The following is a 27,980-nucleotide window of genomic DNA, read 5'->3' as shown; positions in this document are numbered from 1 at the left end:
TATGTTCATACACCACTTTGTATTTAATCATTAGTTATTATTAAAGTCTGGCTCTCTTCAACAATATGTCTTTTGTCCTGTCCCCTTCTCCCCACTTCCAGCTGGACACAGCAGATGGCTCCCTTTCCCTGAGCCTGGCTGTGCTGGAGGTTTCTTCCTGTTAAAGGGGAGTTCTTCCTTCCCACTTTTGCCAAATGATTGCTCATAGGGGTAGTTTTCTCAGTATTATTGTAGGGTCTTTACCTTACAATATAAAGCACTTTGCATAACTGTTGTTGAGATTAAATTAAATTAAATTAAATTAAATTAAATTAAATTAAATTAAATTAAATTAAATTAAATTAAATTAAATTGTTTAAAACTGATGATGTTGGCAAAAAATTGCAAATAATATTGCAAACAGGTAGTGGGTAAAAAAGATGAAAAGAAAGTAAAAGCAAACAAATCTCTGTCCATTATGTGATACACTACACTACATACTATCAGTATTTTAGATGGAAGTTTCAAACATGTCAACCACTGCAATTGGCTTCATTGAGACAGAGGAGTACTTACTTTTTTGCCCATCACACCTTCAGGTCCAGTATCACCAGGTGGGCCGGATAAGCCCTAAAAGTTAAATGAGTGTGTGAGTGACACACTTATATATAAGTAAGTAGTAGACTGAAGTAGTACATTAAGTTAATGTAAATTAATTATAGATAACATAGACCGACATCTTTGAAATAAAAATACCGTCCTGATGTCCTACTGACCTGAACAACAACATGCTAAGGCTGTATGGATAGGCTACACCTGTTGATGTGTACCTGCCACTAACAGTCACTATTAAAAAAATATTATACAATTTAATGATACAAATTTGTCCTCTTTTTTTTTAATCATTCTTAAGTGCATTGTGGGATGTTTTGACAGTTGATTTGGTACCAAGAGAAATAAAAAATTAAATTTACCTGAAGTCCACGATTTCCTCTTGGTCCGACTGGTCCTTCAGGACCCTGTAATAAATGACATTTGTTAAGCTTCATATTCACAAGCAATGCTTTAGCAACTCTGTAATATTTGAACATATATAAGATTTGTTTCACAACATTCAAATTGCAACATACTCTGTCTCCCTTAATTCCAGGTGTGCCACACTCCCCCCTCTCTCCCTGTGATAGAATAAAAAGTGTTAGGTGAGTTCTTTAGTATAGCATCATTATGCATAATTTAGGACTTTTATCCCATGGTTTTTCTATGACACGTTTATGACACAGAGTGCAATTCCCAAGGATCACTTTATTATTGTACAATGGGAAATATGTAAACAGAAGATTGACATCAAACATAGCTGAACAAAGTTGTAAAACTGAAACAAAACTGAACTGCATCACATTTCCAGTATTACTGTATTATATCATGTACGGAGGATATAATTCTATAGTTTCCCACAAGCATGGGGAAGTTTGCATAACCATGAAGACAGAGAGAGACATAAAGAGAGACTACAATTATACATTACCTTCTCCCCTTTGTATCCTGGTTTTCCCTGTGTGCACAAAACATCACGTCAGGAGGAGAAAGACAAAGAGAAAAGCACTGCCATACAGTTAACAGAAAAATACTTCATTCTTCTCATTCTACAACAATGATTTATGGAAGAGCGATGTTAAGGCTTTCACACTGATCTCCAAAAGTTGATTCTGTTCATCTGGACGTAGCGTTTTGAGGAGAAACGTTTCGTCACTCATCCAAGTGACTTCTTCAGTCTCAGCTGACTGCAGGTTTCCCCAATCTTATAAAGAGCTTTTGGAGATTTTCCAAACAATTTTGGAAAAGATTTTCCAAACAGCTTTTGGAGATTCTCCAAACAACTTTTGGAGATTTACTTACCTGGATGATTGAGCATGCATCAAGACGCTTTCACACTTAATTTATCAGTCTTGACTTAGCCTTGACCTTACCAACTTGATTTAAGCTCACCTCTGCTCCAATTCGACCTGGAAGTCCACCGAGCCCACTCTCACCCTGTGAAAAAGAGAATTTTAGTTTAAAAAGGAAAGGCAGCCCACGTTGTTTGCATGCGCTTTAACTGTGTAAAATAAATACAAGTCTGCACCTTTTGTCCTTTTGGGCCAGGGCTTCCATCCTCTCCAGGACGACCCTTCTTGCCCTGCAGAGAAAAACATTGTAGCAAGGTTAAAGATACATAATCATCCACAGAGTAACATTTCTGTTTGTTAATACTTTCTATAAAATAAATATATTAAATCTTATTTAATTAACTTTATTCCCAGTAAAGATAGTGAATAACTATATTTTACTGTAACTACCTAGCAATACACCTTTAAGTCTGGCCCATGCCATCTCTTGCAGGAGACCCTTCAGCATGTTAAATAGCTGTCAGTGGAAGTGAAGGCCAATAAAATAGCCTTCCTTCTTCCTATTGCTGTTCTGCAATGCACAGTATAACAGCTCTTTTTGTTTAACAGAAACATGTTTCCAGTTCATCACAGCCGCTGAGTCTGGGAGCAGATGAGACAAAAGAGACGTGGTCTGCATGCGAGTGTAAGTCCATAGCCGAACAACCGTCTGGTTGTTTTTGCTGTTTTTGTGTTGTGAACTGTGCATGTTCTTACATTGTAAGTATACGCCTTCTTGCGTGTGTCTGTCTTCATACAGTGTTTCCGTCAGTGTGTGCAGATAGACACAGCTTTGGTTTTGGAGCATTAGGTTTGAGAGGGTAATTACGCTGTTCTCATCCTGTGAAAATACATCAAAGCAAAACTGCAGTGTCTAATTGTAGCTGACCTTCTCGCCGCAATAAAAGATATCCTCTTGTCACGACATGGCTTTGGCAGGCAAAGGAAGTCTTTCATTGTAACATTGTATCTGCTGAGATGTGTCCTCACACAATCCGAAGTTCATGGGTTGCTTTAACAGACGTGATTCTACAGATTTCTCATGTACATTTAGATCATTTCTGAAAAAATCGCTAGAGGAATGTACTCTAACTGCTTCAGGGTTGTTTAAAACCATAAGATTTACTAAACTCCCTCCAAAAATGTGCAAGTAGTCTTTTGGCATAGACACTGAGTTGTTATCTGTGCTGTGCTTGTTATCAAACAAGCCAGTTTTGGGGTCACTGTCTTTTCAGCACAGTAGAAAAGTATGGATTATGACTGTAAAATAAATGATAACAATTGAAAATTGATAAATGAGGTGATTTTTTATAACATTATTTAGGAGCAATCATTACAGTTTAGCTCCTTTTTATTAAATATAATTTCATAACTTTATACTACAGAAATTCTTACATAGTGGCGTTTCTTAAATGTCATTCTAATTTATTATTTTTTGATCTGGAAAAGCAGAAAATACAATTTTCTAATGACTAAAGCTAAAAATGTAACTGAAGAAAGGCTGTTTAGCAGTGTACTCGAGCTGTTTAACTTCTTCTAAATTGTATTTCTCTGAGGAAGATATTTAGAATTCAAATGCTGCAGTTATTTGCTTCTGTTAAACAGAGCTCTATAGTGAGTGACAACCCCAACCCTGGTATGTTTGGAGGCTTTCGGTGAGTGAGGCTCAAAACTTAGAACACTGTACCAACTGTCTAGTAGCCTCTAGCCTCTGGGGCTTTTCTGTTGCCAGTGATACTGGTACATTACAAAAAGTAAATAATGAAGAGGACCAACTCCAAATTCTTTAACTTCATCTAAAATCATCAGGTAAACAGTTGAAACGTGGACATATTTGGGTGTTCCAACATGATAATGATACCAAACCCACATCAAAACTGGTTTTTGAATAGATAACACAAGCAAGATAAAGCAAACTATTAACTTTTTGGAGTGGGCATCCCAAAGCTCTGACCTCAACCTTATTGAAACTATGATTAAAAACAGGGTCTCTATCAGGAAACCAACCAATTTAAATGAACTATGAAAACAAGTTTGGTCAAATATCCATCAGAATGATACAGGAAGCATCTGGTTCAGATTTGACTTACTAAAGGACGTCCAGCCAAATATCTATATATATGAGCCAGTATATGTAATTTTGATAGCTCAGTCAATTTTTTAACTCTACTGGCAACAACTTTAAAATTAAACATGCTAACTGAAGCTTGTAAAGTCTGAAAAGTAGCTCTTGGGCCTTTTTTTTAGTAATTTCTTTGAGCACTGCAATATTTGATTTTTGGGTGAAGTTTGGGAATTTGTGAATATTTTCTGCTCTCAATAATCTTGCTCACTGTACAATGATGGACAACAAGTTATTTGAAAATGGCCATATAACTCTTTCCAGATTGATTGCTTTTTTAAGGTTACTGATGATGAGTCTCCTGCTTTGTGTTAACAAATATCTGAATGCTACAGACTAGTGAACATTCAAGATCCTTGTTTTTATAGAGGTCACACCTCTCACACCTGGTTTTGAGCAACTCTGTAAAATTAAATTCAATATTTATCTTTTATTTATATGTAAAATGCATTTCTTTTCCTTGTGTTGTTACATAAGAAAAAAAGCAATGTTACCCAATTTTATTTATCTAATTACATATTACATACTTTATTTTGTAATTATTGAATATTGGACACTTTTCTGCTCCATAGACGTTGGCATACTCACAGCAGGTCCACTGGGTCCCCTCTCACCCTTCTCACATGCACATTTGCTCTGCAGGGGGCACTTCAGAAAGCAAGAGAAGAAGAGTGAGATGGACCATACAGGGGCATATATAACAAAATATGTCTGGAAACACATGAGGCTCAAGACTTACCCCTTCATCAGCCACAGCTGTCTGTGATGGAAGAAACAGAACAATATCAAGATGTTGTAACCTTTTTTTTTTCTTTTTTTTTTACATATATACAATTCAACAGAGTAACTCAAAATTGAAGCTAAGACAATATTCTCAGTATTCTGGCTTCAAAGGACACGTCTAAAGACACGTCTGTTATTAGAGGACCTGAGTGTTGCTGTTCAATGAGAACTAAAGATAAAAGACAAGTTCTCAGCTGGGACAGGACTACATGATTATGACATACAGATGCTGACTGTACAAGGCAATGAGATGAAAGTCGTGAGTGTAGATGCTGCTGGGCTGTTGCATGCCATGAGAATTCAGTCTGTCAGATCCAGTGTTCTGGGAACCTCGGCGCAGGTTTTCCATAAAGATTTTCCTTTGTCATATTTGGATGTGTACCACCTGTGTCAACAGTAAAGCTTAAGTTTGAAGCCTGAGTGGCATTTGAGGGGCTTGTTGAATGATGAAGCATGCTTGCATGGGTTTGCTGTGTTGCTGTACTTACTGCACCCAATTTTCCCACAAAGAGTTATAATGTGAAGCACATGTTGCTGCCAGTAGCCTGAAAGCATGTCTGGAGAATGTTTCAGAGCAACACATGCTGCAATTGTCTTGGCAGAAATACTTACAAAAGTTAACCCACCTAACTTAAGTCAACATAAAATGTTTCTTAGTTTCATCACGTTTCTCTACAGAGTTTTATTGCTAATGACAGCAGATCTATTACCATGGCAGCCGGTAGCAGGTGTACATAGGGGATGCAATAAGGCAAGAAATCAAAGCAGTGGGTGGTAACAATGGCAGCAGCAGTGGAAGTGCTTATTCAGTGCCTTGAGATACTAAAGACATTTGATTTGGAAAGCATCTGTCTGCACAATGGCTTTTTGAAGATTTTATCTGTCATAATTCTTTTCCCCTCTGGAAACAGGCAAATATCAAACATACATGCAATTTCACAAGCAGTGTAAGAGCCGTAGATATATGGTTTCTAGCCAGTTCAGAATGATAACGTGTAAGTCTGAACATGCATGAGCGTAGGCTTTTCTTCCAAGGTACTTAAATGAAAATGTATTTAGAAAACTATAATTGGGCAATTTATATTTTTGTGCCATGAAAAATTAATTGCACCCTGCATGATTTCTTAGCGTTAGTGCGTATTTGTCAAACCCCCAAACAAGCAAAAAATGAAATGTTGCATCAGGTTATCAAACACATTTTAGTATGAGAAAAAGCAACATGAATAAATACAAAATGTGGTTCTTTAATGATTATTTAAGGGGGGAGGGATCCAAAGCTTAGTTCATTTTCACTAGGCATGCCCAGGCTTGATTAATGCCATACTCGATAAATCCTGAAATCACTTAAAAAGAACCTGTTTGACAAAATGAACTATGCTAAATGATCTCAGAAACTAACACATCATGACTCTTTCTTTAAAAAAAAAAAAAAAAAAACTGTTGAAAAACAATGTCAGGAACAGAGTCTGGAAAAACCACTTCTAAGGTTTTGGACTCTACTGACCCACATGAAGAGCCATTATCCACAAATGGAGAAAAGTAGAAACAGTGATCCAAAAGTGCCTCAATAACTAATACAACAGGTCACAAAAGAACCCAGAACAACATCTAAATGTCTGTGAAGATTCTCAGTCATCCAGGTCATCGAAGTCTAAGGAGGGTCATGGACCCCCTATTGATCCTCTACCTAATCACACGAGCCAAGGTGTGAAAATGGTGCGGGTCACAATCCAAGCCAAGGTTTCAGGTGAACCCACTGACCCACACCCGTTTTCACACCTTGGCTCGTGTGATTAGGTAGAGGATCAGTAGTGCGTGCAGGATGATCTGATATCGTCGTGTTGGTGTTGTTCCCAGATCATCATGAAAATGTTGTTCCAGGTTCAACATTGCAAGTGACCAATCACATTGTTGTGACGTTATTCTTTTGCGTGCCAAGCTATTCGTGCATTTATGAAATTCCAATGTTGCAAGGACAATATCAATTCTGCTTACCGTTTATTAAAGGGTTAGGGTCAGGGTCCGTTGATCGGCGGACAGAGGCGGTTTCTCGCAGCTTAAGTACAGTTTTTTGTTTTACAGCGGTTTTTCCCGAAGTCGCAAAAGTATGACGTCACAACATTCTGATTGGTCACTTGCAATGTTGATCCTGGAACAACATTTAGTATGATGATCTGGGAACAACACCAACACGACGATATCAGATCGTGCAGGGGGTGCATGACCCTCTTGGGGGACACTCCCATAGGGCTTAAAATCTGGGACTCTCCACCAATTGCTCTACGAACTCAAGAAGCTGAGAGGTGAAACGTCTTCAAGAAACTTAAACAAGTCCAGACGCTTTTCTTTCCAAACTCCTTAAACAACAACATCTAAAGAAATGCAAGCTTCACTTTCCTCAGTTAAGGTCAGGGTTCAACAGGAAGAAAGAGCCTGGACAAAAATGGCATCCGTGGGAAAAGTCCAAGCCAGAAAAACACATAAAGGCTTGTCTCATAGGAAGGCTTGGGTAGCATTACAGCTTAATAACTTAAATCATCATTTTGTGTTTACTCTGGTTATCTTTTTTAATATTAAAATTTGTTTGATTATCTGAAACATGTAAGTGTGACAAATGCCAAAGACTAAAAAATCAAGATTGCAGTGTACCATAAAAAGCTAATAAGCCAGTCTGGAATCTACTTTGTTTGCTATAGTGTAGCATACAATCCAAAACAAGCAAAAACTAAATGTTGTTTTTACTCACAATTTCTTTAATAACTTTTTCCACAACGTTTCTGTCCTGCAGGTTGTGAAGGTAGCGGGAAGCTGGAGAGTTAGCAATTAGCTGCAGCTGTGCTTTATTAGCCAGCTCGTTGGCTTCAGGCGTGATTCCTATGGCAAAGAAACGGACACCCTGGTTCTTGGCATCAGCCACAGCTGAAAATATGTCTGGGTTCCTTGGGTGAGAGATGCCATCAAAGAGCAGAATGGCCACCTTTACGCTGCTGGTATCTGACTCTTCTGAGTAGATGCGGGTCAAGTTAGTGATGGCATAGGTGGTGTAGGTGCCGTGGCCAATGTACACAATTGGAGAAATTCGGGCCTTAAAGTCTTCTGTGCCTCGCCACTGTTTGAAAGTCTGCTCTATGATGACGTGACTGCTGTACTGAAGGAGGGCTGCACGGGAACTCATCCCCCGTCCAGTCTGCAGCCGCAGGCCCTGCAGCCGGTCCATCAAGTCTAAGGCAAAGCGCTTTTCCTGGGCATGGTTGTCCTTGGCGCTCTCTGAGCTATCGATAAGAAAAGCTATCTCCAAACTGCAGTCCTCATCAACAAGCGCTGCAAAGAGAGGAGTTAGGCTTTATGAAACATGCAAAAGCAAAAATGTCAGCTGCCTTAAACTGAAATCTCTCAGCTTTTAAATATTAATGAAGCTATTAGTGAAGAGGCAGGAGAAGACAAGACAAGAGAGCAGAGACGACACGTAGCAAAGGGCCTCAGGTCAGAATCGAATCGCATTATATTATATTATGTTTAACATATTACATTATGTTATATTAAACTCATGGGCTAGTTTATTGATAAAGCCTAACAGTCACTGGTTAAACGGACCAAATCAAGTGCAATCTAACAACAGTTGAGCATTAAATTATAAAATACATCTACACTTAGAGTAATTGTTAAAACTGACAAAAAGGTGATAACACTGTTTTTCACAGTAGGTAATGGTGGTGTCCTGGATAGTAGGATATGCTATAAAGCATGGATATCATGTGACTGACAGGTTAATGACCATGAGCATCTCTCAGTTTCTCAGTCAGATTCTCCCCTCAATCCTCACAATTGCATTTTCAAACAGCATGACAGTGATGGCCAAAATTCTGAGTTGAATGAGACTCCGAACCAATAAGTGACATCAACTAATGTTTAACATTTAAAATGCAGAGCGTAAAGGACCAAGTAAGTATTTAGCAAACAAAGCACATGTTGCATTTCACTGTTAGAGGACAGCTGTTAAGCTTCACAGCAAACCTCTGGATACAATGAATTTTCCTATATTTGTTGGCTGGAAATTTTCATTTTAATGATTTCATACCCAGCCAAATGCAAAGACCCCACTGATCACAGTCAAACAAATTTCATTACTAGGGGTGACATTTTTATCAGACTGTCCTCTAGAGGGGGGAAAGGTGATTTATTGACTGTTATAGGCTGATCGCTTTTCCAGAAAAGTGTGATGACTTTGTGAATGTGACATGTCATTTTAAAAAGAAAATAAAAGTAACTCAACTTGCTGCGCCAACCTTGGTGGAAGGAGGTCACAGATCTAATACAGGCTGAGGATAAATCACATTAATCTTCACGGGAATATGTCACAGAGAGAATGTGCCTGGGGAAACAGGACTCTGAGCGAATAAAACATTTGGGTAACAGAGCACTGAATGGTCACGAGGGAGATGGATGATTCTGAGAAGCCTCAGAGATACGATCAGTCCAAGTGGATTGCATCCTGCAGCGATGTCCTTGTTGAATATCATGTTCTACTTTTTACACCTGTAGCTGTACTGTTTCCTTACCTGAACAAATTCCACACCACTTCCTCCAAATTAGAGTATTAGTGGAAAAGAAAAAAAGTAGACTCTGGTTTTCTTAGAAATGCTTGAAACAAAAAACTTACATTTGCCATTTTGAGGTATGAAGTTTGAAGAATATACTTTGTTCTTCTTCTTGGGGGTTACCGCTGGTTCTTCATAGCCTTCTTCATAGTCCTGTGCCAACAGACCCTGAAGTCCCCACAGCAGCAGGAGCCAGTGCATGGAGGGGACCATGACTTCTCTAACAGGGGTATAGGGAAAACGATTAAAAAAGAGATGCATTTGAATACTGCGCACAAAACCCTGTACACACTCACAGAACAAGCTTTAACAAGCATAAATGTTTAAGACTCAGCCATCAAGCATGCATACCTTGCAGTGTTGCTGACTCCTTAAGAACTTGTGCCCTGTACTCCGTAGCTCTCCTGGCAGTGAAATTCAGGAAAAAGTTTAAAATAGGACAAATAACAATTTCTTCAGTCAGAGTAAGTTTGATTCCATGTCCTGTGCGTCATGTTTATTGGCCTGTTGCAGAAGTTGTTGCAGAGTCTCCAGATGCAGCAGGCAGCATATAGTCACACCAGAAGCTGGAGCAGCAGTGAAAAGCCCCAAACCTTTATTCTGGCTCTCATGGGACTCCCATAAATTCAAGCCATCCCCAAGCTTGCATTAAATGAAGAGAAGTCCGGCCCTTTTTCTGATGATCGCTCCCTTTGGGTGAGAGTGTGGGTGGGGTAGAGAGGCAGTTACAGACATTCTAGAAAGACATGACTGAGCAACCAGTAACCTTTCCCTCTAAGCTCATTTTCTTGTAATTGCTGGTTGGGTTCCAAGTGAGTATTTATCCATGTTTTCAGTGTGTTTTGTGACAGTAGGGCAATTTAAGACATAAACATAATGATATTATAATATGTCTGGTGAGAAAATGGGCAATCTATCTAGTTTTTCAATATACAAGATGCCTCATTCATCCAAGCACTTTTTATACACCGAAGTGCTTTTTTGTGTTACATCCTTGCCCAAGGATACTTTGTCATCCAGATTCGAGTACCCAGAGCTCAAACCACCACCCTTCTGATTGGTAGTTGACCTGCTCTACCTCCTGAGCTGTAGCCTCTCCACTGGCGTTACTCTGTTATCTAACTGTCAATATGACTGGACCATTGAAGGTAAAGCCCTTTTTTCAGGTTAGCTATTTCAGATAACTATTTTTGCCTCTTGGAGCCACTGTGAACACATTATATTTTATAGCTGGATGACAGAAGCTCATCTAAAAATGTCCCATTGACCCCCCTGCTGTATATGTTATTAGCCTTCCATCTAAGCCAGTAGTACTTATTTAGGCTACACTTTGAGCATTTTAATATTTATTCATATTTGTGTTTACCTGATAATTGTAAGTCCAGCATTAACTTCCTTTTAGCTCAGATTTTGGACCCCACCATTAACAGAGGTAATCATTTAGCTCATTGTTTTTCCTGTCTGAATATACCGGTAATGTATATTGGATTTTTAGAATTTATTTGTGGCTAAAAGGAATAGTAAGAGTAAAAGAAAATAAAGCTGGAAGTCTCCGTTAAGCCAAGGGAACAATCACTCCATGGTCATTTTCTATAGGTTAACCAGTGCAAGCAGCCCCGTTCAAATGACCAAAGTCATTTGATGCAGTGTTATTGCAATCAATATAGCTGTTTTTAAATTAGTGTGTTCTCATGGGCTCAAATTCACAATAATCCAAAAAACTGGAAAAGTTCAGGAAGGGAATTTTCTCTCTTAAGGTAACACACCGTGCAAAAGAAGTTACCAGAATCCACCTATGAAAACACCCAGAGCAGTTATCTGTTTTTCCTTTGACTTGATTTCCTGACATTTACAATACTCCGAACTAAGTAAACTAATAAGAATATTTACAGACCAATTTAGTCTCTACAGGTAAATACTAGTGTAATATATTTCTGAGAGTACATCTGGATGGAATTGCAATATTCATTCATTTATATTGTTCAGAAACAGTAGGTCTAATTTGGACCCACATGAATCCTTTTCAGTTCCAAAGAAAAGTTTCATAGCTCCTCAAATATATTATAATATCTGTGCAGTACTGGATCAGAGGAGTTTTATATTCCCAGGCTTTAACCATATAACTTGAACCAGACTCCCATAACTCAGAAACTGGAATAACACTTGGTGTTGTTATTGCCTCCTTTGTTACTGAATTTAGGTAAAGGTAAGCGGTCACAAAAAAATGCTCTCTTTGCTTAAATCTTATTCGGCTCCCTTTCTTTCAAGTTTCAAGTGCTGATTAAGCAAAGCAAGAAACTCTTGAAGTTACTTTTGTCGTTTCTGCTTCTGCTTTGGATATTTCACATGAATCAAGGGAACGTCTGTTGCACAGACTCTTTTTTTGTTCCATAACACACACCATATGGTAAAACTAGGATGCAGCATAGCACTGAATTTCAATATGATACATCTAATAAAAATGAAGGGCCAAAAAATTTAGAAAATCTTCTGAAAAACTATACAAACAGCTGCAAATCCACAAAACTCTAAAGACACTTTTTTGAGCTCTGTTTTCTCACTTTTTTGTATTATTAAAAACAGGTTGCATTTTCCATCTGTGAACTTTTATTTGTTGATGGTTTTCTAAACGCAACACTCACCATGCCTCTAAATTTCACAACAATTAACTGACATTCATCGAGAGCATGATAATAAATTAATAAAGATGATCCTATCTGAAAATGTACTGTGATGCTCTGAGCAAATGCAGACACCACTAAAGGGCACCAATAAAGAGCAGGGCATGGTATTTTTATGCAGTGACACAGAATTGAATTTTAATGAGCAAATAGCTTCATTGGAAGAAGTGTATGGCAGATCTTTCTTTTATGACACTATGGAAGAAACCACTTAGCTCTTTGATATTCCATAACCCCTCCAGGCATCTTTCCGGTGACTTTAGTTTAATCACTGCTTTTACAAGATAATGCATGATCTTTAAACAGATAGTTACAGCACCACAGACGCATGACATGCGAAGCTCTTGATTGTCGCATCAATGCATATCACGTATTTTTAAGATTGTTTGGAGCAACAAAACACGCATATGTGTCTCAACAAGCCCTCGCATCAGTGTGGTGTAAAGGAGAGCTGAGGGCTATACCACAGTGGAGTCAATAGCTCAGGCCTTTGGTTGCCATGTAAAAGGTTTTCACAGAAGTCTTTGCAGTTCTACATCGACCTAAATATGCCTTTACAGGAAATGAGAGATAAAGCAGCAGCCAGGTCCTGGTAATCAAATGAAACTGATTAACTGATCATCAGTAAGTGTGAGCACTTCCATAAAAGCAGAAGTCTGGATGCTAACATAATCGCACAGTCTTTCCAGGAGTGAATGTTTCAGCAAATTCACCACAAGGTCAGACCATGCAATGTTTGCAGAAACTGCAAAAATCCAAAACCTAGATCTCAGACTCTGCAGGCCTCAGCTAGCATGTTAAATGTTCAAGACATTTGAAAACGACTGACGAAATATGGCTTGTTCAGGAATGGTGCCAGGAGAAAGCTTCCTATTCCTAAAAAGAATGGCAGCATGGCTTAGATTTGAAGTTGCAAGATTTGTTCCAGAATTCATGTGATTTGTTCATAAGACTTATTGAACAATTTCCTTTGGGCACGCAAGACAAAAATGGAGACATCAATCAATGATTAGTTTTCATTTACTAAAAACCAGTAGATCTGCACCAACACCTCATATCAGTTGTCAAGCATCACAGTGGAAGGGTGATGAGTATCACTTGCTTTTCCTCGCTTTGCATCATCAACATAAGCCAATAAGGGAGTGTAATTATTTTTATGCAATTTTTTAATGTTTTAATTGTAGTTTAAATGTATTTGGTTTTATTTCATTCAATTTTTAATTCAATTGTATTTATACAGCTCCAAATCACAACAACAGTCGCCTCAAGGCGCTTCATATTGTAAGGTAGACGCTACAATATTACATACAGAGAAAAACCCAACAATCATATGACCCCCTATGAGCAAGCACTTTGGCGAAGGTGAAAAGGAAAAACTCCCTTTTAACAGGAAGAAACCTCCGTCAGAACCAGACGCGGCCATCTGCCGCGACCGGTTGGGGAGAGAGTCTAGTACTTGGGTTTATAAAGCCAAGTATTGGATTAATTAAATTATATTGTGACAATAAGACGAATCAGATGAAAAGTCAAGAGGTCACATGTTATCAAACAAACAAACAACCTTTATTTGTCACATACACAATTATACAGAGTACAACATGTAGTGAAATTCTTGTGTCCGAGCTACGGACAGGCTGCAGACATAGCCACACCATTCCAGGGCTTGGTTTTTTGCATGGGGGGTCTAGCCAGGACCCTTACTGGATACCGGGCGGGAATCAAACTTGTGACTCCCGCTCCGGTCTTACCACTACACTAGTGTAGTAGTGCCAGTTATATCAGTTATATCTGCAGGGGAAAATCATACCGTACTGCAATCTATGAAACATTTCTAAACATTTACATTTTTTCCTAAATAAACCTAAAACAATGCTTGCATTACCATGGAAACCTGTTGATGATAATAGAATTTGGATGTTTAGCACGTCTAATATTCATCAAGTTCATTGTTAGCATGCAAACTACCTACAGGCTAACACATTTAGCTCAAAAAGGCTCCAAAAACAGGACTTCATAAACTAGGTGGACAAGACATTGCTAAGTTTTTCTTTTAAATACATTGTGGATTCAATAGCAGTGCTAAATGGGCCAGAAAAAAGAAAAACAATGTAGTCTATGCAAGCACGACTTCCACTGTGGGCATTCTAACTGCTCCCATCATCTCATGATCAAAAATAGGAAATACTACAGTTTGCCCATAGATAATGCCCATAGAAGGTCAAAGGTTACTTTTTGTGGATTCAAACAGAGAGTAGATTCTACAGATAACTCCGTAATGATTAACATTAGACTTTTTAAATAGCACATTAAGCTTATGTGCTTGAATGGTAACCACATCGACCTCTGCTGCATTTGACTGTTTGAATAAACATGTTGATTCTTGTATCACACTCTTGTGAACTCATACAGCAGATCACTGTGGCTACAGTAACAGAAACTCAAAGTCTGTCTAACACTAAGTAAAGGCTGCTAACTGACGTCAGTATTATTCCACCAACTACATTGGAGCTTTTTCAGCAGAAATGTTAAAATAGTTTTTTTCAACGAGCTGCTACCTGTAACAATCCAGCAACACAAACCACAAAGCCTAGCAACTAATCTCAGTCATCAGTCATCAGACATTACTTTGGGGCATGCAAAGGATGCTTAACTCATGTGCTGTTTTTGCAGGCAAATTCAGACTAGTAGAGCTCTATCTGAGCCTGCTGGTTGTCAGATAGTCATCTACAGGCATGGAGCGGGATGCCAATTTTTCACTTACAGCAATAACCCAAATTATAGGTGTTTAAAAAAAAGATTTAAAAAAACTAATAGAATACCACGAGTGCATCAGCAAACACTAAACTTGATTATTTCATGCTGACTGGACTCACCTGCAATTATGCTCTGTATAGAACCATTCTAATCTTAAGTATGCTTTGTAATCAGATATGATGTCTGATTTTGACTTTTGGCAAAAGATTAGCACACAGACATTCCTGCTTGTTAATGTGGAAGTGTTAACTATGTGCTGCTGAAAAGGCAAAGTGTAATAAAACAAAGACAACAGACTTTTCTATACATATTCATGCACTAAAAACCCCAAACAACTGTGCATACACTAGCAAAGAACATGAGTCACACATTCTATATCTTTTGGTACGGCAGCTCCCTCTACTGTAAATCTAGTGGAATTACAATTCACAATTTCCCAGTTTCATCCTGCAGACTAACTCAAAATATTTCTCTTGAAATCTCTCTCTCTGTGCATGTGTATCGCTCTCTCTCTCTTTTGATTGATTAAGAAACTGATAGACCTGTCCAGACGCCTTGAGCCATCTGTTATGTCTTTATATTTTGTTAGCAAAATGGGAATTAAATGTAGCAATTCATTGAAACATGGGCGAACAAACAGTCTGAATTGTATAAGGCACAAACAGATATTGTACAATTCGAACACAGATGAAACGCTACCTTTGTTTCATCATTTAATCAAACTGAATCAAATTAAACACAATTCAATTATATTTATACAGTGCCAAATTACAGATAGACAGAAATAAATATGTGTATAAACAGATAATGAGTGGAAAAAGGTGCCTCATGGGAAGCCCCCAGTATCCTAGGCCTATTGTAGAAGGATTCAAGGTCATCCGATCCAGCCCTCACTATAAGCTTTGCTAAAAAGGAAAGTTTTAAGCCTAATCTTAAAAGGGTGAGAGGGTGTTTTTCTCCCAAATCCAAGTTGGGAGCTAGTTCCACAGAAGAGGGGCTCCGCTTCCCAATCTACTTTATACTCTAACAACAAGTAATCCTGCAGTCTGAGGGTTAAACACTATAATGGACTGATACAGTAATATGAGGTCTTTAAGATACGATGGGCGCTGATTATTTAAGATCCTGTATTCATAGAGAAGGAATTTAAATGAGATTCTGTATGTAACAGGGGGGCAATGTTGGAGAAATATAATCTCTCTTACTAGACTCTGTCAGTAATCTCACTGCACCATTCTGGATAAACTTTTCAGAGAGTTTTTTGGAGAGCCTAATAATAATGCACTACAACAGTCTGCCCTAGAATTAATAGATGCATGAACTAGTTTTTCAGCATCACTCTGAGTCAGGATGTTAGTGATTTTAGAGATACTGTGCAAATGCAAGTCCTACATTTTTTTAATATAAAAATTGAGAGACGCTTCCTGGTCAAAAACAAGATTCCAAGATTCCTCAAAGTGTTACTGGAGGACAATGTAATGCCATCCATAGTAAGTATCTTGTTAAACATCATATTTCTAGCATTTATAGGGGACATTACAGATTCAATTATTGTACTCGGCCCCATCAGATGTTGCTTTTTATAATTCCATCAGTTGAGAAGATTTTCAAAACCACTGTCTAAAATATGGCCGCAAAACAGGGCCGAGCCTCAGATGGCTGTAGACACTCACTGTATACAGTCATCTGTGCGTTTTTCTACCCAGGTATGCTTTTACGGCATTGGCAGTGTATATCATGGTCATGCTAAATGGCTTTGTGACATCCACTGATCATTTCAGAAACAGCGGATAGATTAAATGAAAGGTCAGATGCATTTTTCAGGATGCAAGTCAAGTCTTTGATGTTTATTTTCCTGTTTCTTAAGGACATGACTTTCAGCAACAACTGCTGCTACTTCACTGATGAACAGTTTACTCACACCATCAAAATGGAAAACAAATGATCAATAATGAATGTAAAAAAGGAGTATTATAGTAAAATATTGAAGAATATAAAGGGAATATGGGATATTTTAAATTGCATTGTTAAAAGCAGTTCTGGACAACAAAATTGTCCTCAATATTTTATTGATAATGGCAATAAATGTGCAAAATTTAAAAAAGTGGTTTGACAGGAACAAACTAAATCTAAGTAAAACTAAAATCACAATTCAGTTATTGTTGAATTAATCCTAACCCTATTACTTCAGCACAGTACTCTCCAATTTATGCTGTGAATCTTTAACATTAGCAAGGTAATTTCGATTTACATGTACAATAAAAATAAAGGGCTATTCTGTTCTGTAAAGTCTACTGGCTGTTGCTATAATGTAAGCACGGTAGAAGTGTCCTGAGGCAAACTGTGGCTATTTCTCATTTTAATGAGGGCACTGTCAGTGACCTATAATAAAAATAGGTTACGTGGATAACACTAGTTAGTTAGAGTTTCACTAGGGTTTTTATTTAATTTGGCTACCCCACTGAGATGTCCAAACTATCTACATTAACTAAAGCACAGAATTAGAACTGGGATTATAACCTTTCGTTTGGGCGGTCATTTGGTTCAAATAAGCCAGCTCTATCGAGGGCACAATGTCAACTGCATGCGCTTAACTACTACGCATGCTCGTTGTGGCGTGTTTTACGTTGTGCGCAGGCGCAGTTCGTCTAAGCGGTCATACATTATAAAGCCTGAAGTTCCTCCGTCTCTTTCCACCTTCAGCCATTTTGACAATGTTAGGAGCTGTGGGACGCTGCTGCACCGGGGCTTTGCAGGCTCTGAAGCCTGGAGTCCAGCCCTTGAAGGCTCTTGTTGGATCTCCAGCTGTCCTTTCACGTGAGTCCTGCATGCTCGCTGTTTCTGGAAAGAAGACTGTTTAAAGAACAGACGCATTTACGTGGCTGTCAGAAGAGGGCAGGGACCATGCTAAACTTAGCTGGTGCTAGCAACACGCTGGCTTGCCTGCCGGTGGCTTAGCAGGCCTTAATATTAAAATGTACATTTTAAATCAGCCGGAGTGTTTCCAAAACATTAAATGGGTACACATGTGTGCAAACAGATCTTTACATGGTTGCTTCGCATTGTGAAATGAGAAGACTGTATTATTCATGTGTTATTAGAAATGACCTCTGTAATGACATGAGGCGGTCGAAGACTGCTGTTAGCATTAGTAGTTGCAGATTAGCAGGGTTAGACAGTCGGTAACACAGTTCACTTTTGTGATACGTGTGGAGGTAATGCAATACGAAAATAACAAAACTATAAAGGGAAAAACAAAGTTATGTCACTGAGTTTGTGGCCAAGTATGCAGCATTAGCAATGCTAGCTCGGAATCGCTATCCATTCATCTGTCACTGTTGGCGCTGACGCTATTTAGTGGGAGAACTCGCTTATTTGCACTTGATAAAATAAACTGAAATTTTACTGAATTCTGCTTAGTACTGCTGTTTCACTTTCCAGCAGCGTTTAAAAACTTATTCGCAGATTAGCCGAAGCCACTTGACATTGAGATGTACCGGCCGGACACACACAAGTACACAAGCCCTTTCCGTTGCTTCTTCCATAAAGCATAACAAGGTCACAGCTGCAGCACATCTGTATGACACTCTGTGGTTCATGTTCCAGGTAGAGACTATGTCGCACCTGCTGCCGCTGCCAGCACCGCCAACGGACGCATTGTGGCTGTCATTGGTGCCGTTGTCGATGTCCAGTTCGATGAGGGTCTCCCTCCCATTCTCAACGCCCTGGAGGTGGCAGGCCGTGAATCCAGGCTAGTCCTGGAGGTGGCACAGCATCTCGGTGAGCCAGCTGGATTATACTCTTCACCTACCTACCTACAATACCACTAGCAAGTCTTTCTTAGGTTAAACAGGCACATTAAAATCACATTCTGTTGTTAGGGGAGAACACAGTGCGTACCATTGCTATGGATGGTACCGAGGGTCTGGTCCGTGGACAGAAGGTTCTGGACACCGGTGCCCCCATCAGAATTCCAGTTGGTCCCGAGACCCTGGGCAGGATTATGAATGTCATCGGGGAGCCTATTGATGAGAGGGGTCCCATCTCCACCAAACAGTAAGTACACTTTGAAAATATCCTGCAGTTTTTTGTATGAGGTTTAAACATGCACAGTCTGAAGCAATAATAAAACCTGTTATGATAGGACATATAGATGCTGTGCTTTAAATGTTAACTGGTGTGTTCAGTGATTAAATTAATCTACTTTTTTTCCCTTCTTCCCAGGACTGCACCTATCCATGCAGAGGCTCCTGAATTCACTGACATGAGTGTGGAACAGGAGATTCTGGTTACTGGCATTAAGGTTGTGGACCTGCTGGCTCCCTATGCCAAGGGAGGAAAGATCGGTATGAGCCCAAACATGCACGTTTTCTCAGCCTTGACTTTGATGCGTGATAAACTAACTTGGTTTTCTCGTCTTGACAGGTCTGTTCGGTGGTGCCGGTGTAGGCAAGACTGTGTTGATCATGGAGCTGATCAACAATGTGGCCAAGGCCCATGGTGGTTACTCTGTGTTTGCTGGTGTGGGAGAGCGTACCCGTGAGGGAAATGACTTGTACCATGAAATGATTGAGTCTGGTGTGATCAACCTGAAGGATACCACCTCCAAGGTGAGGACTGTGGAAAGCAACTTCAAAAAGATGCATTTTTATTACAGCACATTCCAAAATGTCTGATTTAACCAAACTCTTGTCCATGCTAGGTGGCGCTGGTGTACGGACAGATGAACGAGCCCCCCGGTGCCCGTGCCAGAGTTGCTCTGACTGGATTGACTGTGGCTGAATATTTCCGTGACCAGGAGGGTCAGGATGTGCTGCTCTTCATTGACAACATCTTCCGCTTCACACAGGCTGGCTCTGAGGTCTGTGCAGCTTGATTTAAACCAAAGCTTTCCTTAAAAATAAAGATTTACAACTGCTCTAGCTACACCACACATCCAATGTAAAGATTCTCATTTCAAAAGCTATTTTGTTTTCCCCCTGTTCCTCCTTCAAATACACTGATTCTGTCAAACTGCATCTTGATGACTTCACCTTCTTTCTCAGGTGTCTGCTCTGCTGGGTCGTATTCCCTCTGCTGTGGGTTACCAGCCCACTCTGGCCACTGACATGGGTACCATGCAGGAGAGAATCACCACCACCAAGAAGGGTTCAATCACATCTGTGCAGGTGAGGTTTGAGGAGTGCTGAGTCTGCATTTTATAAATCAAAAATCTATTTACTTTGACATAAGCTGGAAACTATCTTACTGACCGTAAGGAATAAATCCTGGTTTTACATGTTGCTTGGCAACCTAAAGGGTAACCTAGGACTTCCAAAAATGTTAACAAGTCCTGTGTTTCCAGGCCATTTATGTGCCTGCTGACGATTTGACTGACCCTGCCCCCGCCACCACCTTCGCTCACTTGGATGCCACCACCGTGTTGTCCCGTGCCATCGCTGAGCTGGGCATCTACCCTGCTGTCGACCCCCTGGACTCAACTTCCCGTATCATGGACCCTAACATTGTTGGAGCTGAGCACTACGATGTTGCTCGTGGCGTGCAGAAAATCCTTCAGGTTTGCAGCTTTATTGGTACCATCAGAATTAACATGACAACTGTAAGTGCTTCAAACAAACTAGGCTACTTTCTTCCTCTGTAGGACTACAAATCACTACAGGATATCATTGCCATCCTGGGTATGGATGAATTGTCTGAGGAGGATAAACTCACTGTGGCTCGTGCCCGTAAGATCCAGCGTTTCCTGTCTCAGCCATTCCAAGTGGCCGAGGTCTTCACTGGCCACTTGGGCAAGCTGGTGCCCCTCAAGGAAACCATCAAGGGCTTCAAGAGCATCCTTGGTGGTAAGTTTGAGTTGTCCATTTTTTTTTTATGGCTTGTGGTCCTCAACTTCTTCAGCTCTGTTTATAATTTAATTGCCTTTTTTGTTCTCATTTCATTTCAGGTGAGTATGATGCTCTGCCCGAGCAAGCCTTCTACATGGTCGGTCCAATTGAGGAGGTGGTTCAGAAAGCTGAGAAACTGGCTGAGGAGCACTCATAAACATCCAGACAACCTAAGTGAAGGGAAGAGAGAAGAGTAGAAGCAGAGAGGCCCTGTGGTTAGGAGCACTTGGTTTGTAAAACATGTCAAAATACAAATGTACCTGTCTTGTCATCCTGAAAGTTCTATTTAATGTTTCCAGTGAAAGATGGAATAAAACAGTCTTTACATAAAACTCATCGTTAACTGCATATTTTCTCAATGGTTATACTTGTAGTGGAAAATCTTGTTGCTGGTAAAGGAGTTAAAGTAATGGCTGTCCTTGTCTACTTTGACCAGAAGATGGCATTCTGGAGCTGCTATGTTAAGCTATCAACTGTGCTGCAGCTTGTCACATGCTGAAATAAAACAGTTGAACAATTCTGTCATTCTGCAGTTGTTTACTTGGTCAAAGTAGTCAAGACGATCTGAAATTGTACATTTATATGTACAAATTAAATCAACATGCACCAATTTACATGCTTTTCAAAAGCATGTACAGCAGAGTTTTATTGAACCTCAAAAAAAACAAATTAGGTTTTAGCCACAATAACCTATTTAACGCTTGAATCGGGGATAAAAAAATAAAAAGTTAAAATTGTACGACTGTCTTTCTAAAGACAGTTGACTGTCATGGAGACATATCAGTGTTGACAGATGCAGCCAGTTTGACAAAGACTAAAACTAAATATTGAAACCTGATGTTTCAGAAATAATTTCATTTTAACGTTGTTTATTTCAGTGTTTCAAGCTTTTCACAGAAGTGTTAAACAAATGACCACTCTAGATCTCAAACTGCTGTCAGAAGCCAGGAGATGTTAATCACAACTTTGATATATATATATATATATCTCTATATATATATATATCTCTATATATATATATATATATATCTCTATATATATATATATATATATATATCTCTATATATATATATATATCTCTATATATATATCTCTATATATAGAGATATAGAGATATATAGATATATATATCTCATCTCTGAGAGAGACAGCAGGGACTATATGAATATAAGAATAAACAAAAGTGTGAAGGTACTACCTAAATACAGAGTTTTGGCTCTAAATCTGGTTTTATTAGAAAGCACTAATGGGATTACTGCCTACAGGAGCAATGACAGAATATAAAGGCTTATTAATGTCTTAAGGTTTCATATAGGAAAGATTGTTAGTGCCACTGGAGACAAAAAAATACTATGAATTTAAACCGTTTGACTCCTCGTCTAGATAGGAGTCATGAAGCAAAATGAACAGAATGAACCTTACAACCTCGTGGCCACCAGGTCAGTGACTCCCTCCAAGGTAAGATTAGCACTGCATCCTAAAAAAAACAAGATTTTACCTTTTCTATGTCTTTTGGACATACAGTTCTATTTTTATCTGTGCAACTAACTCTACCAATAACTATAAACATTTTGCTTTTTAACTAAAATCCTGCAGGTGACATTGCAGTCTTGTTTTGGTGCTGCAAAACAAGGGATTTCTACTATTTGAAGTATAGCAACAACACGCTCCTGCTCGCTGTGTACTTTGAAACCAAGTGTGAACTGGACTCTTTTTTTTTTTTTTTTTTTTTTTTATTGGTCTTTCTTAACCTTTCCCACATGCCTATCAATAATGTCATGGACACTAGTCTGAACAGATGAAAAGACCTATCTATCTGTAGATAAGATGGCCTTGAAAATGCCTTTGTGAAAAAGGTACAAAGGTTCCTTTCTGAGAAAGTAATGTGATAAGTAATGAGAACAGATTGAAAGACAAGGCCTTTCTGAAATCAGTTAAATTTACTGATGCATGAGATGTACATACAGAGAGAATGCCTTTATTACATACAAAGTTATTCTATCTGCTTGGCGATGGGAATGGCTTCCAGATTCAGGATGTAATCACTGACGCAGGTTGGCATGTAGGATAGTGGCAGCCAGAAGAACTTGGCGTCCCAGCCCGGGGAGTAGCGAGTGCGAGGCTGGACAGCAGCCACGGCATGTTCCATGCAGCTGACCACTTTCATCAAGTCTGCATCACTCATTTTGGCAACTTTGTCAGTTAAGGTTGTTAATGCTAAAAGAGGCAAATAAATGAAATAAGAACAAATAATCAGTTGGGGACAAAAATAAATGGAAGAAGTGGTGAGCCACACATACCTTTCTGTAGGTATGCCGTTCCATAATCATCTCGGACTTCCTGTGGAAGTTTATCCCAGATCATTTTAATGTTTTTGCTCAGGATAGCACTGTTGGTCACATTTGTCTTGAAGAAGCCTGGCTCAATGCAGAGGACTTTCACACCAAAAGGTGCCATATTTAACCTAAGAAGGACACTTCATTAACCCGGGAAATCTTTGTATTATCATACCAATATTTTATGAGTTCTCCTTACCTGAGGCTGTCGTTGAATGCTTCAACACCGTACTTTGAGACAGTATATGGGCCCCCAACAGGACTGATCCTTCCAAACACACTGGCAACGTTCACCACCCTTCCCCTTGCCTTTTTTATGAGCGGTAGGACGCTTAGGGTCACACCAATCACCCCATTCAGGTTCACATCCAGCATGGGTTTGTAGTCATTGAGGGTCAGCCAGTCACATGGGGCACTGGGAATGGAGATGCCGGCATTGTTCACTACAGCCCACAGGCCTAAAATAATGAAAAAGAGCACATACAGTCTACTGAAATTCATCTGTTCTTGACCAGTAATGTTTTATGTGCACTAGCAACAGTAGTTGATCGATATTCAAATTGGAAAAATAACTCAAAGCGAAATTATTCTGCTCAAGTCCAGGTCCATATTTTTATCCCTGAACTCTACTAGAGTCGGGTTGCATGACAGAGTTTAGAGTAAACCCTGCTTATCTCATACTGGTTCTTATCTGTGTGTCTGTAAAAGCAAACTCAGTCTCCTCCTCCTATAAGTACATCATTACTTTAAAGACTGAAGGTCAGTCAGTACAGAAAATTGCTAAAACTTTGAATGTGTCCCCAAGTGCAGTCGCAAAAACCATCAAACGCTACGATGAAACTGGCTCACATGAGGACCGCCCCAGGAAAGGAAGACCAAGTGTCACCTCTGCTGCTGAGGAAAAATTCATCCGAGTCACCAGCCTCAGAAATCACAAGTTAACAGCACCTCAGATTAGAGCCCAAATAAATGCCACACAGAGTTCCAGTAGCAGACACATCTCTACATCAACTGTTCAGAGGAGACTGCGAATCAGGCCTTTATGGTCAAATAGCTGCTAAGAAACCACGACTAAGAAAAAGCAACAAGCAGAAGAGATTTGTTTTGGCCAAGAAACCCAAGGAGTGGACATTAGACCAGTGGAAATCTGTGCTTTGGTCTGATGAGTCTAAATTTGAGATCTTTGGCTCCTTTGGTCTTTGTGCAAGAAAAGGTCTCTACATGCATAGTTCTCACTGTGAAGCATGGAGGAGGAGGTGTGATGGTGTGGGGGTGCTTTACTGTTGACACTGTTGGAGATTTATTCAAAATTGAAAGCACACTGAATCAGCATGGCTAGCACAGCATCCTGTGGGATGAGATGGACTGCAGAGTGAAGAAAAAAAGGGCCAATGAGTGCTCAGCATCTCTGGGAAATCCTTCAAGCTTGTTGGAAAACCATTTCAGGTGACGACCTCATGAAGCTCATTAAGAGAATGCCAAGAGTGTGCAAAGGAGTAATCAAATCTAAGGGTGGATATTTTGAAGAATCAAACAACTAAAACATGTTTTGAGTTATTTCACACTTTTGTCTTTACTACATAATTCCACGTGTTCATTCAGAGTTTTGATGCCTTCAGTGAGAATCTACAATGTAAATAGTCATGAAACTGGAGAAAAAACATTAAATGAAATCTTGTATCTGAGCAGCAGGATTTTAAATTCGTTCTGAATTTAACAGGGAGCCAATGAAGAGACGCCAATATAGGAGGAATATGCTCTCTCTTTCTAGTCCCTGTCAGTACTCTTGCTGCAGCATTTTGGATTAGCTGAAGGCTTTTCAGGGAGTTTTTAGGACATCCTGATAATAATGAATTACAGTAGTCCATCCTAGAAGTAATAAATGCACGAACTAGTTTTTCAGCATCACTCCGAGACAGGATATTTCTAATTTTAGAGATGTTGCACAAATGGAAGAAAGCAGTCTTACATATTTGTTTAATATGTGCATTGAAGAACATATCCTGGTCAAAAATGACTCCAAGGTTCCTCACAGTGTTACTGGAGGATGTCATCCAGGTCTTTATGGCTTTAAGATATTCCTGCAGTTTAACTAATTGGTGTGCTTATCTTGCTTCATGATAGATACTGCAGCACAATACCTTTAATACATACAGCATGTTTTACAGTTTTTTTAATTGGTTTGGCGCAGTTTTCACAAGCAATTGGTACATTTTCAAAACTCTTCGTACTTATATCACAACAGATCATCAAAAGTGCACCTTTTTCAAACATTTCAGCATATTTCCAATTGTGTTAGTACAATACACATAATGACAAAATATCCTTTTCACTACACAAAATAAGTGTTTCATCTAAATAAATGTTTCGTTCACAGTTACTGCCTTTCATAATGTTATCACTATAAAATTTTTGATTTGCATCTCTTGTCATTCAGTTTAATACATTTGTCTGTCATTCAATTCAACTGATCTTAATGTTTAATCAATGAATCATTCATTATGACCATGGACTTTCAACTTGACTGATTGTTGTCTGATCATTTGTAAGTTACACATTGCTGCAAGAGCTTTCAATCTAGAAATACTAATTGCTAATTGTTTCCCCCTGATGATCACAATTAGTTACCATATAAGTAGAACTGTGTTTGAGATTTTGCACTGTTCAAATATGGAGCAGGATAGACTCGTAGGGAGAGGAAACCTTCATTGAAGAGGTGGTGGTGCTCCTCGACAGAGAGGTGGGCACAGACAAAGAGAAAGAGGTGGTGGTGCTCCTCGACAGAGAGGTGGTCTTCAGAGAAATGTAGGCAGAAGACAACGCACCATCATCTCTAATGAAGTCCGGGCCATCATTGTTGACCATGTGGTTAACAGAGGCTTTACCATGGCTGAGGCTGCCAGGCTGGTACAGCCTAATTTACAAAGGTCAACTGTCAGCTCTGTCATCAGAACTTTTCGCCAAGAAAACCGGTATGTCTGCTATAGCAACTTCACGTCTAAAAAATAGTACCCTATTGTATAGGTGAACAACATGTAATTGTCAGTTTACAGTAATGTGATTTGTAATACTTCAATATTGACAGTATATGATTGTCCTCAGAATTAACAGGAGACAACCTGGTGGTGGTCGCCCACGTGTTTTGACTGACCAGCAGGAGTTGGCTGTGGTGGAAATGGTCAGGGCAAGGAATGACATACGGCTGTCTGAAATCAAACAGGCTATTGAGAACAGCAATGACACCTTTGCCAATGTGCCATCAATTAGCCTTCCAACGATTGCCTGGCTTTTGAAGAAGCACCAGGTTTCCATGAAACAAATTTACTTGGTTCCTTTTGAGAGGAACAATGTCCGGGTGAAACAACTGCGTTCAGAATATATTCAGGTACAACACTAAACTGGCATGCAATTACTGTAACAGTACTGACAACTATTAGTTGTAAAAAAAACTAACTAAATTATCATTTTAGAGGGTGATGGAGCTGGACGCTGCTGTGAATCATCACAAGTGTATTTTCGTTGATGAGGCCGGTTTCAATCTGGCAAAAACTAGACGCAGAGGACGTAACCTTATTGGACAAAGGGCTACCATCCAAGTCCCTGGACAACGTGGGGGAAACATCTCAATGTGTGCAGCTATATCTGAAGATGGTGTGGTAGGCTGTAGACCAGTTCTAGGGTCATACAACACTGAACACCTGATAGTTTTTTTTTTTTTTTAAATGAACTGGAGCAGGCCTGTCAGGGAGAAGACATCGTCTGTGTTGTTGTGTGGGACAATGTCAGCTTCCACCATGCACAGCTGGTTCAGGAATGGTTTCAAACACGTCCTCGCTTCATGACCCTCTATCTTCCACCATATTCCCCTTTCCTCAACCCAATTGAGGAATTCTTCTCTACATGGAGGTGGAAGGTGTATGATCGCCATCCCCATGAGCATGTCTCCCTTCTTCAAGCCATGTGTGAAGCTTGTGGTGATATAACTGCTGAGCAATGTCAAGCCTGGATTCGTCATGCCAGGAGATTTTTCCCACGGTGCCTGAACAACGAAGACATCCACTGTGATGTTGATGAAAATTTATGGCCCAATGTTAATGACTGGCTTGATTAATTGTGTAAAAGTTACACTCATTCATCACCAAGGACAATTTGAATCGCTTACCTTGTATTATTTGCTCCTGAATGAAATGATTGGTAAAAGTACTAAGTTGAAAAAAGAGCTTACTGTTTTGTTTGGGTGATTAAAGCAAATGTTCTCAAAATATATCACAATGATCATGTGTTCTGATACAATGATTACGTGGAATGTACATATGTGCAAATGCAATGAAATCATGACATCAGATTTGAAAGAATGACTAGTGGTGTTACAAATGTGATCAAATGTGAGTTTTGTACTGAGAGATTTGTAAATGCACACTTTAGTTATGAAAATAGTGCCAAACCAATTTAAAAAAAACTGTAATCACTGTAATATTATGGTCAACAGGTCTAACGGGACAAGCACAGAGATGAATCTGCTGTCAGAGGCCAAGAGAAGACCGTTTGTAACCCTCCCTAAAGATGTTTCTGTGCTGTAACGATCTCTGAATCTTCACTGAGACCCTTCAAATGAGGCCTAGATTAACAGATTTAGGGCTAACAGTTCATCCCTTGACATTTCAAGACTAAAATAACTGCTTATCTTTACCAATAACTAATCTTGCAACTCTTCAGAGGTCTGCACAATATTGTCACATAATAAAATTAGGAATTAAATAAAAACATTTCTAACTGGGATGTTGGATCTTGGAACAAGCTTTTTAACTAGTTGTTTAGTCCTATGTACCCGCATAATACACCATTTGCGCTTCCTGTCATATGGAGTGTTACTAGCAGAGTTTCAGTGATGCTCAGTGGAGTCCTTTATTTACATTT

The 27,980-nt window shown here is 39.3% G+C and overlaps 3 protein-coding genes and 1 long non-coding RNA gene across 6 annotated transcripts in view; 2 read left to right on the top strand and 2 right to left on the bottom strand.

The window, feature by feature from the left end:
- The window catches only part of LOC134620527 (collagen alpha-1(XXVIII) chain-like), a 37,488-nt gene extending 27,582 nt beyond the window's left edge, over nt 1-9,906 (bottom strand). Inside the window, exons 1-11 of the mRNA XM_063466730.1 lie at nt 9,759-9,906; nt 9,470-9,627; nt 7,556-8,130; nt 4,766-4,786; nt 4,615-4,674; nt 2,102-2,155; nt 1,966-2,010; nt 1,505-1,531; nt 1,110-1,154; nt 954-998; nt 556-609 (exon numbers count right to left, since the gene is read on the bottom strand). Of these exons, the coding sequence (XP_063322800.1) occupies nt 556-609; nt 954-998; nt 1,110-1,154; nt 1,505-1,531; nt 1,966-2,010; nt 2,102-2,155; nt 4,615-4,674; nt 4,766-4,786; nt 7,556-8,130; nt 9,470-9,620 (1,077 nt within the window). The 5' untranslated portion in view covers nt 9,621-9,627; nt 9,759-9,906. The remainder of the gene's footprint in view (nt 1-555; nt 610-953; nt 999-1,109; nt 1,155-1,504; nt 1,532-1,965; nt 2,011-2,101; nt 2,156-4,614; nt 4,675-4,765; nt 4,787-7,555; nt 8,131-9,469; nt 9,628-9,758) is intronic.
- A 7,617-nt stretch (nt 9,907-17,523) lies between these two features.
- Nucleotides 17,524-21,252, top strand: LOC134620900 (ATP synthase subunit beta, mitochondrial). Its single transcript, XM_063467250.1, has 10 exons — nt 17,524-17,659; nt 18,449-18,622; nt 18,724-18,898; nt 19,067-19,188; nt 19,268-19,452; nt 19,545-19,703; nt 19,888-20,010; nt 20,187-20,399; nt 20,484-20,685; nt 20,787-21,252. Exons 1-10 carry the CDS (start codon nt 17,557-17,559, stop codon nt 20,882-20,884), a joined length of 1,554 nt encoding a protein of 517 aa, XP_063323320.1. The 5' UTR covers nt 17,524-17,556; the 3' UTR covers nt 20,885-21,252.
- A 699-nt stretch (nt 21,253-21,951) lies between these two features.
- The window catches only part of LOC135932102 (retinol dehydrogenase 7-like), a 46,926-nt gene continuing 40,897 nt past the window's right edge, over nt 21,952-27,980 (bottom strand). For 2 of the 3 annotated variants that reach the window (XM_065469749.1, XM_065469747.1), the window contains exons 3-5: nt 23,263-23,521; nt 23,028-23,191; nt 22,649-22,944 (exon numbers count right to left, since the gene is read on the bottom strand). In XM_065469749.1, the coding sequence (XP_065325821.1) occupies nt 22,721-22,944; nt 23,028-23,191; nt 23,263-23,521 (647 nt within the window). In that variant the 3' untranslated portion in view covers nt 22,649-22,720. Of the gene's footprint in view, nt 22,205-22,648; nt 22,945-23,027; nt 23,192-23,262; nt 23,522-27,980 lie in introns of those variants that run through there. The other variant, XM_065469748.1, reaches the window with a different exon arrangement.
- LOC134620952 (uncharacterized) lies at nt 23,529-27,319 on the top strand. Its single transcript, XR_010092166.1, has 3 exons — nt 23,529-25,803; nt 25,852-26,448; nt 26,534-27,319. It is a non-coding gene; the product is annotated as an uncharacterized LOC134620952 (long non-coding RNA).

Source organism: Pelmatolapia mariae, linkage group LG23 (assembly GCF_036321145.2).
Source record: "Pelmatolapia mariae isolate MD_Pm_ZW linkage group LG23, Pm_UMD_F_2, whole genome shotgun sequence".
Taxonomy (NCBI): domain Eukaryota; kingdom Metazoa; phylum Chordata; class Actinopteri; order Cichliformes; family Cichlidae; genus Pelmatolapia; species Pelmatolapia mariae.
The sequence above is the reverse complement of the archived record's forward strand: the minus strand, read 5'-3'. Positions and strand labels throughout refer to the sequence as shown.

Coding starts and splice junctions, on each gene's coding strand:
- LOC134620900 (XM_063467250.1), top strand. CDS start 17,557: ATGTTAGGAGCTGTGGGACGCTGCTGCACCGGGGCTTTGCAGGCTCTG. Junction 19,189..19,267: donor TGCCAAGGGAGGAAAGATCG/GTATGAGCCCAA, acceptor TCGTCTTGACAG/GTCTGTTCGGTGGTGCCGGT. Junction 20,686..20,786: donor CTTCAAGAGCATCCTTGGTG/GTAAGTTTGAGT, acceptor ATTTCATTTCAG/GTGAGTATGATGCTCTGCCC.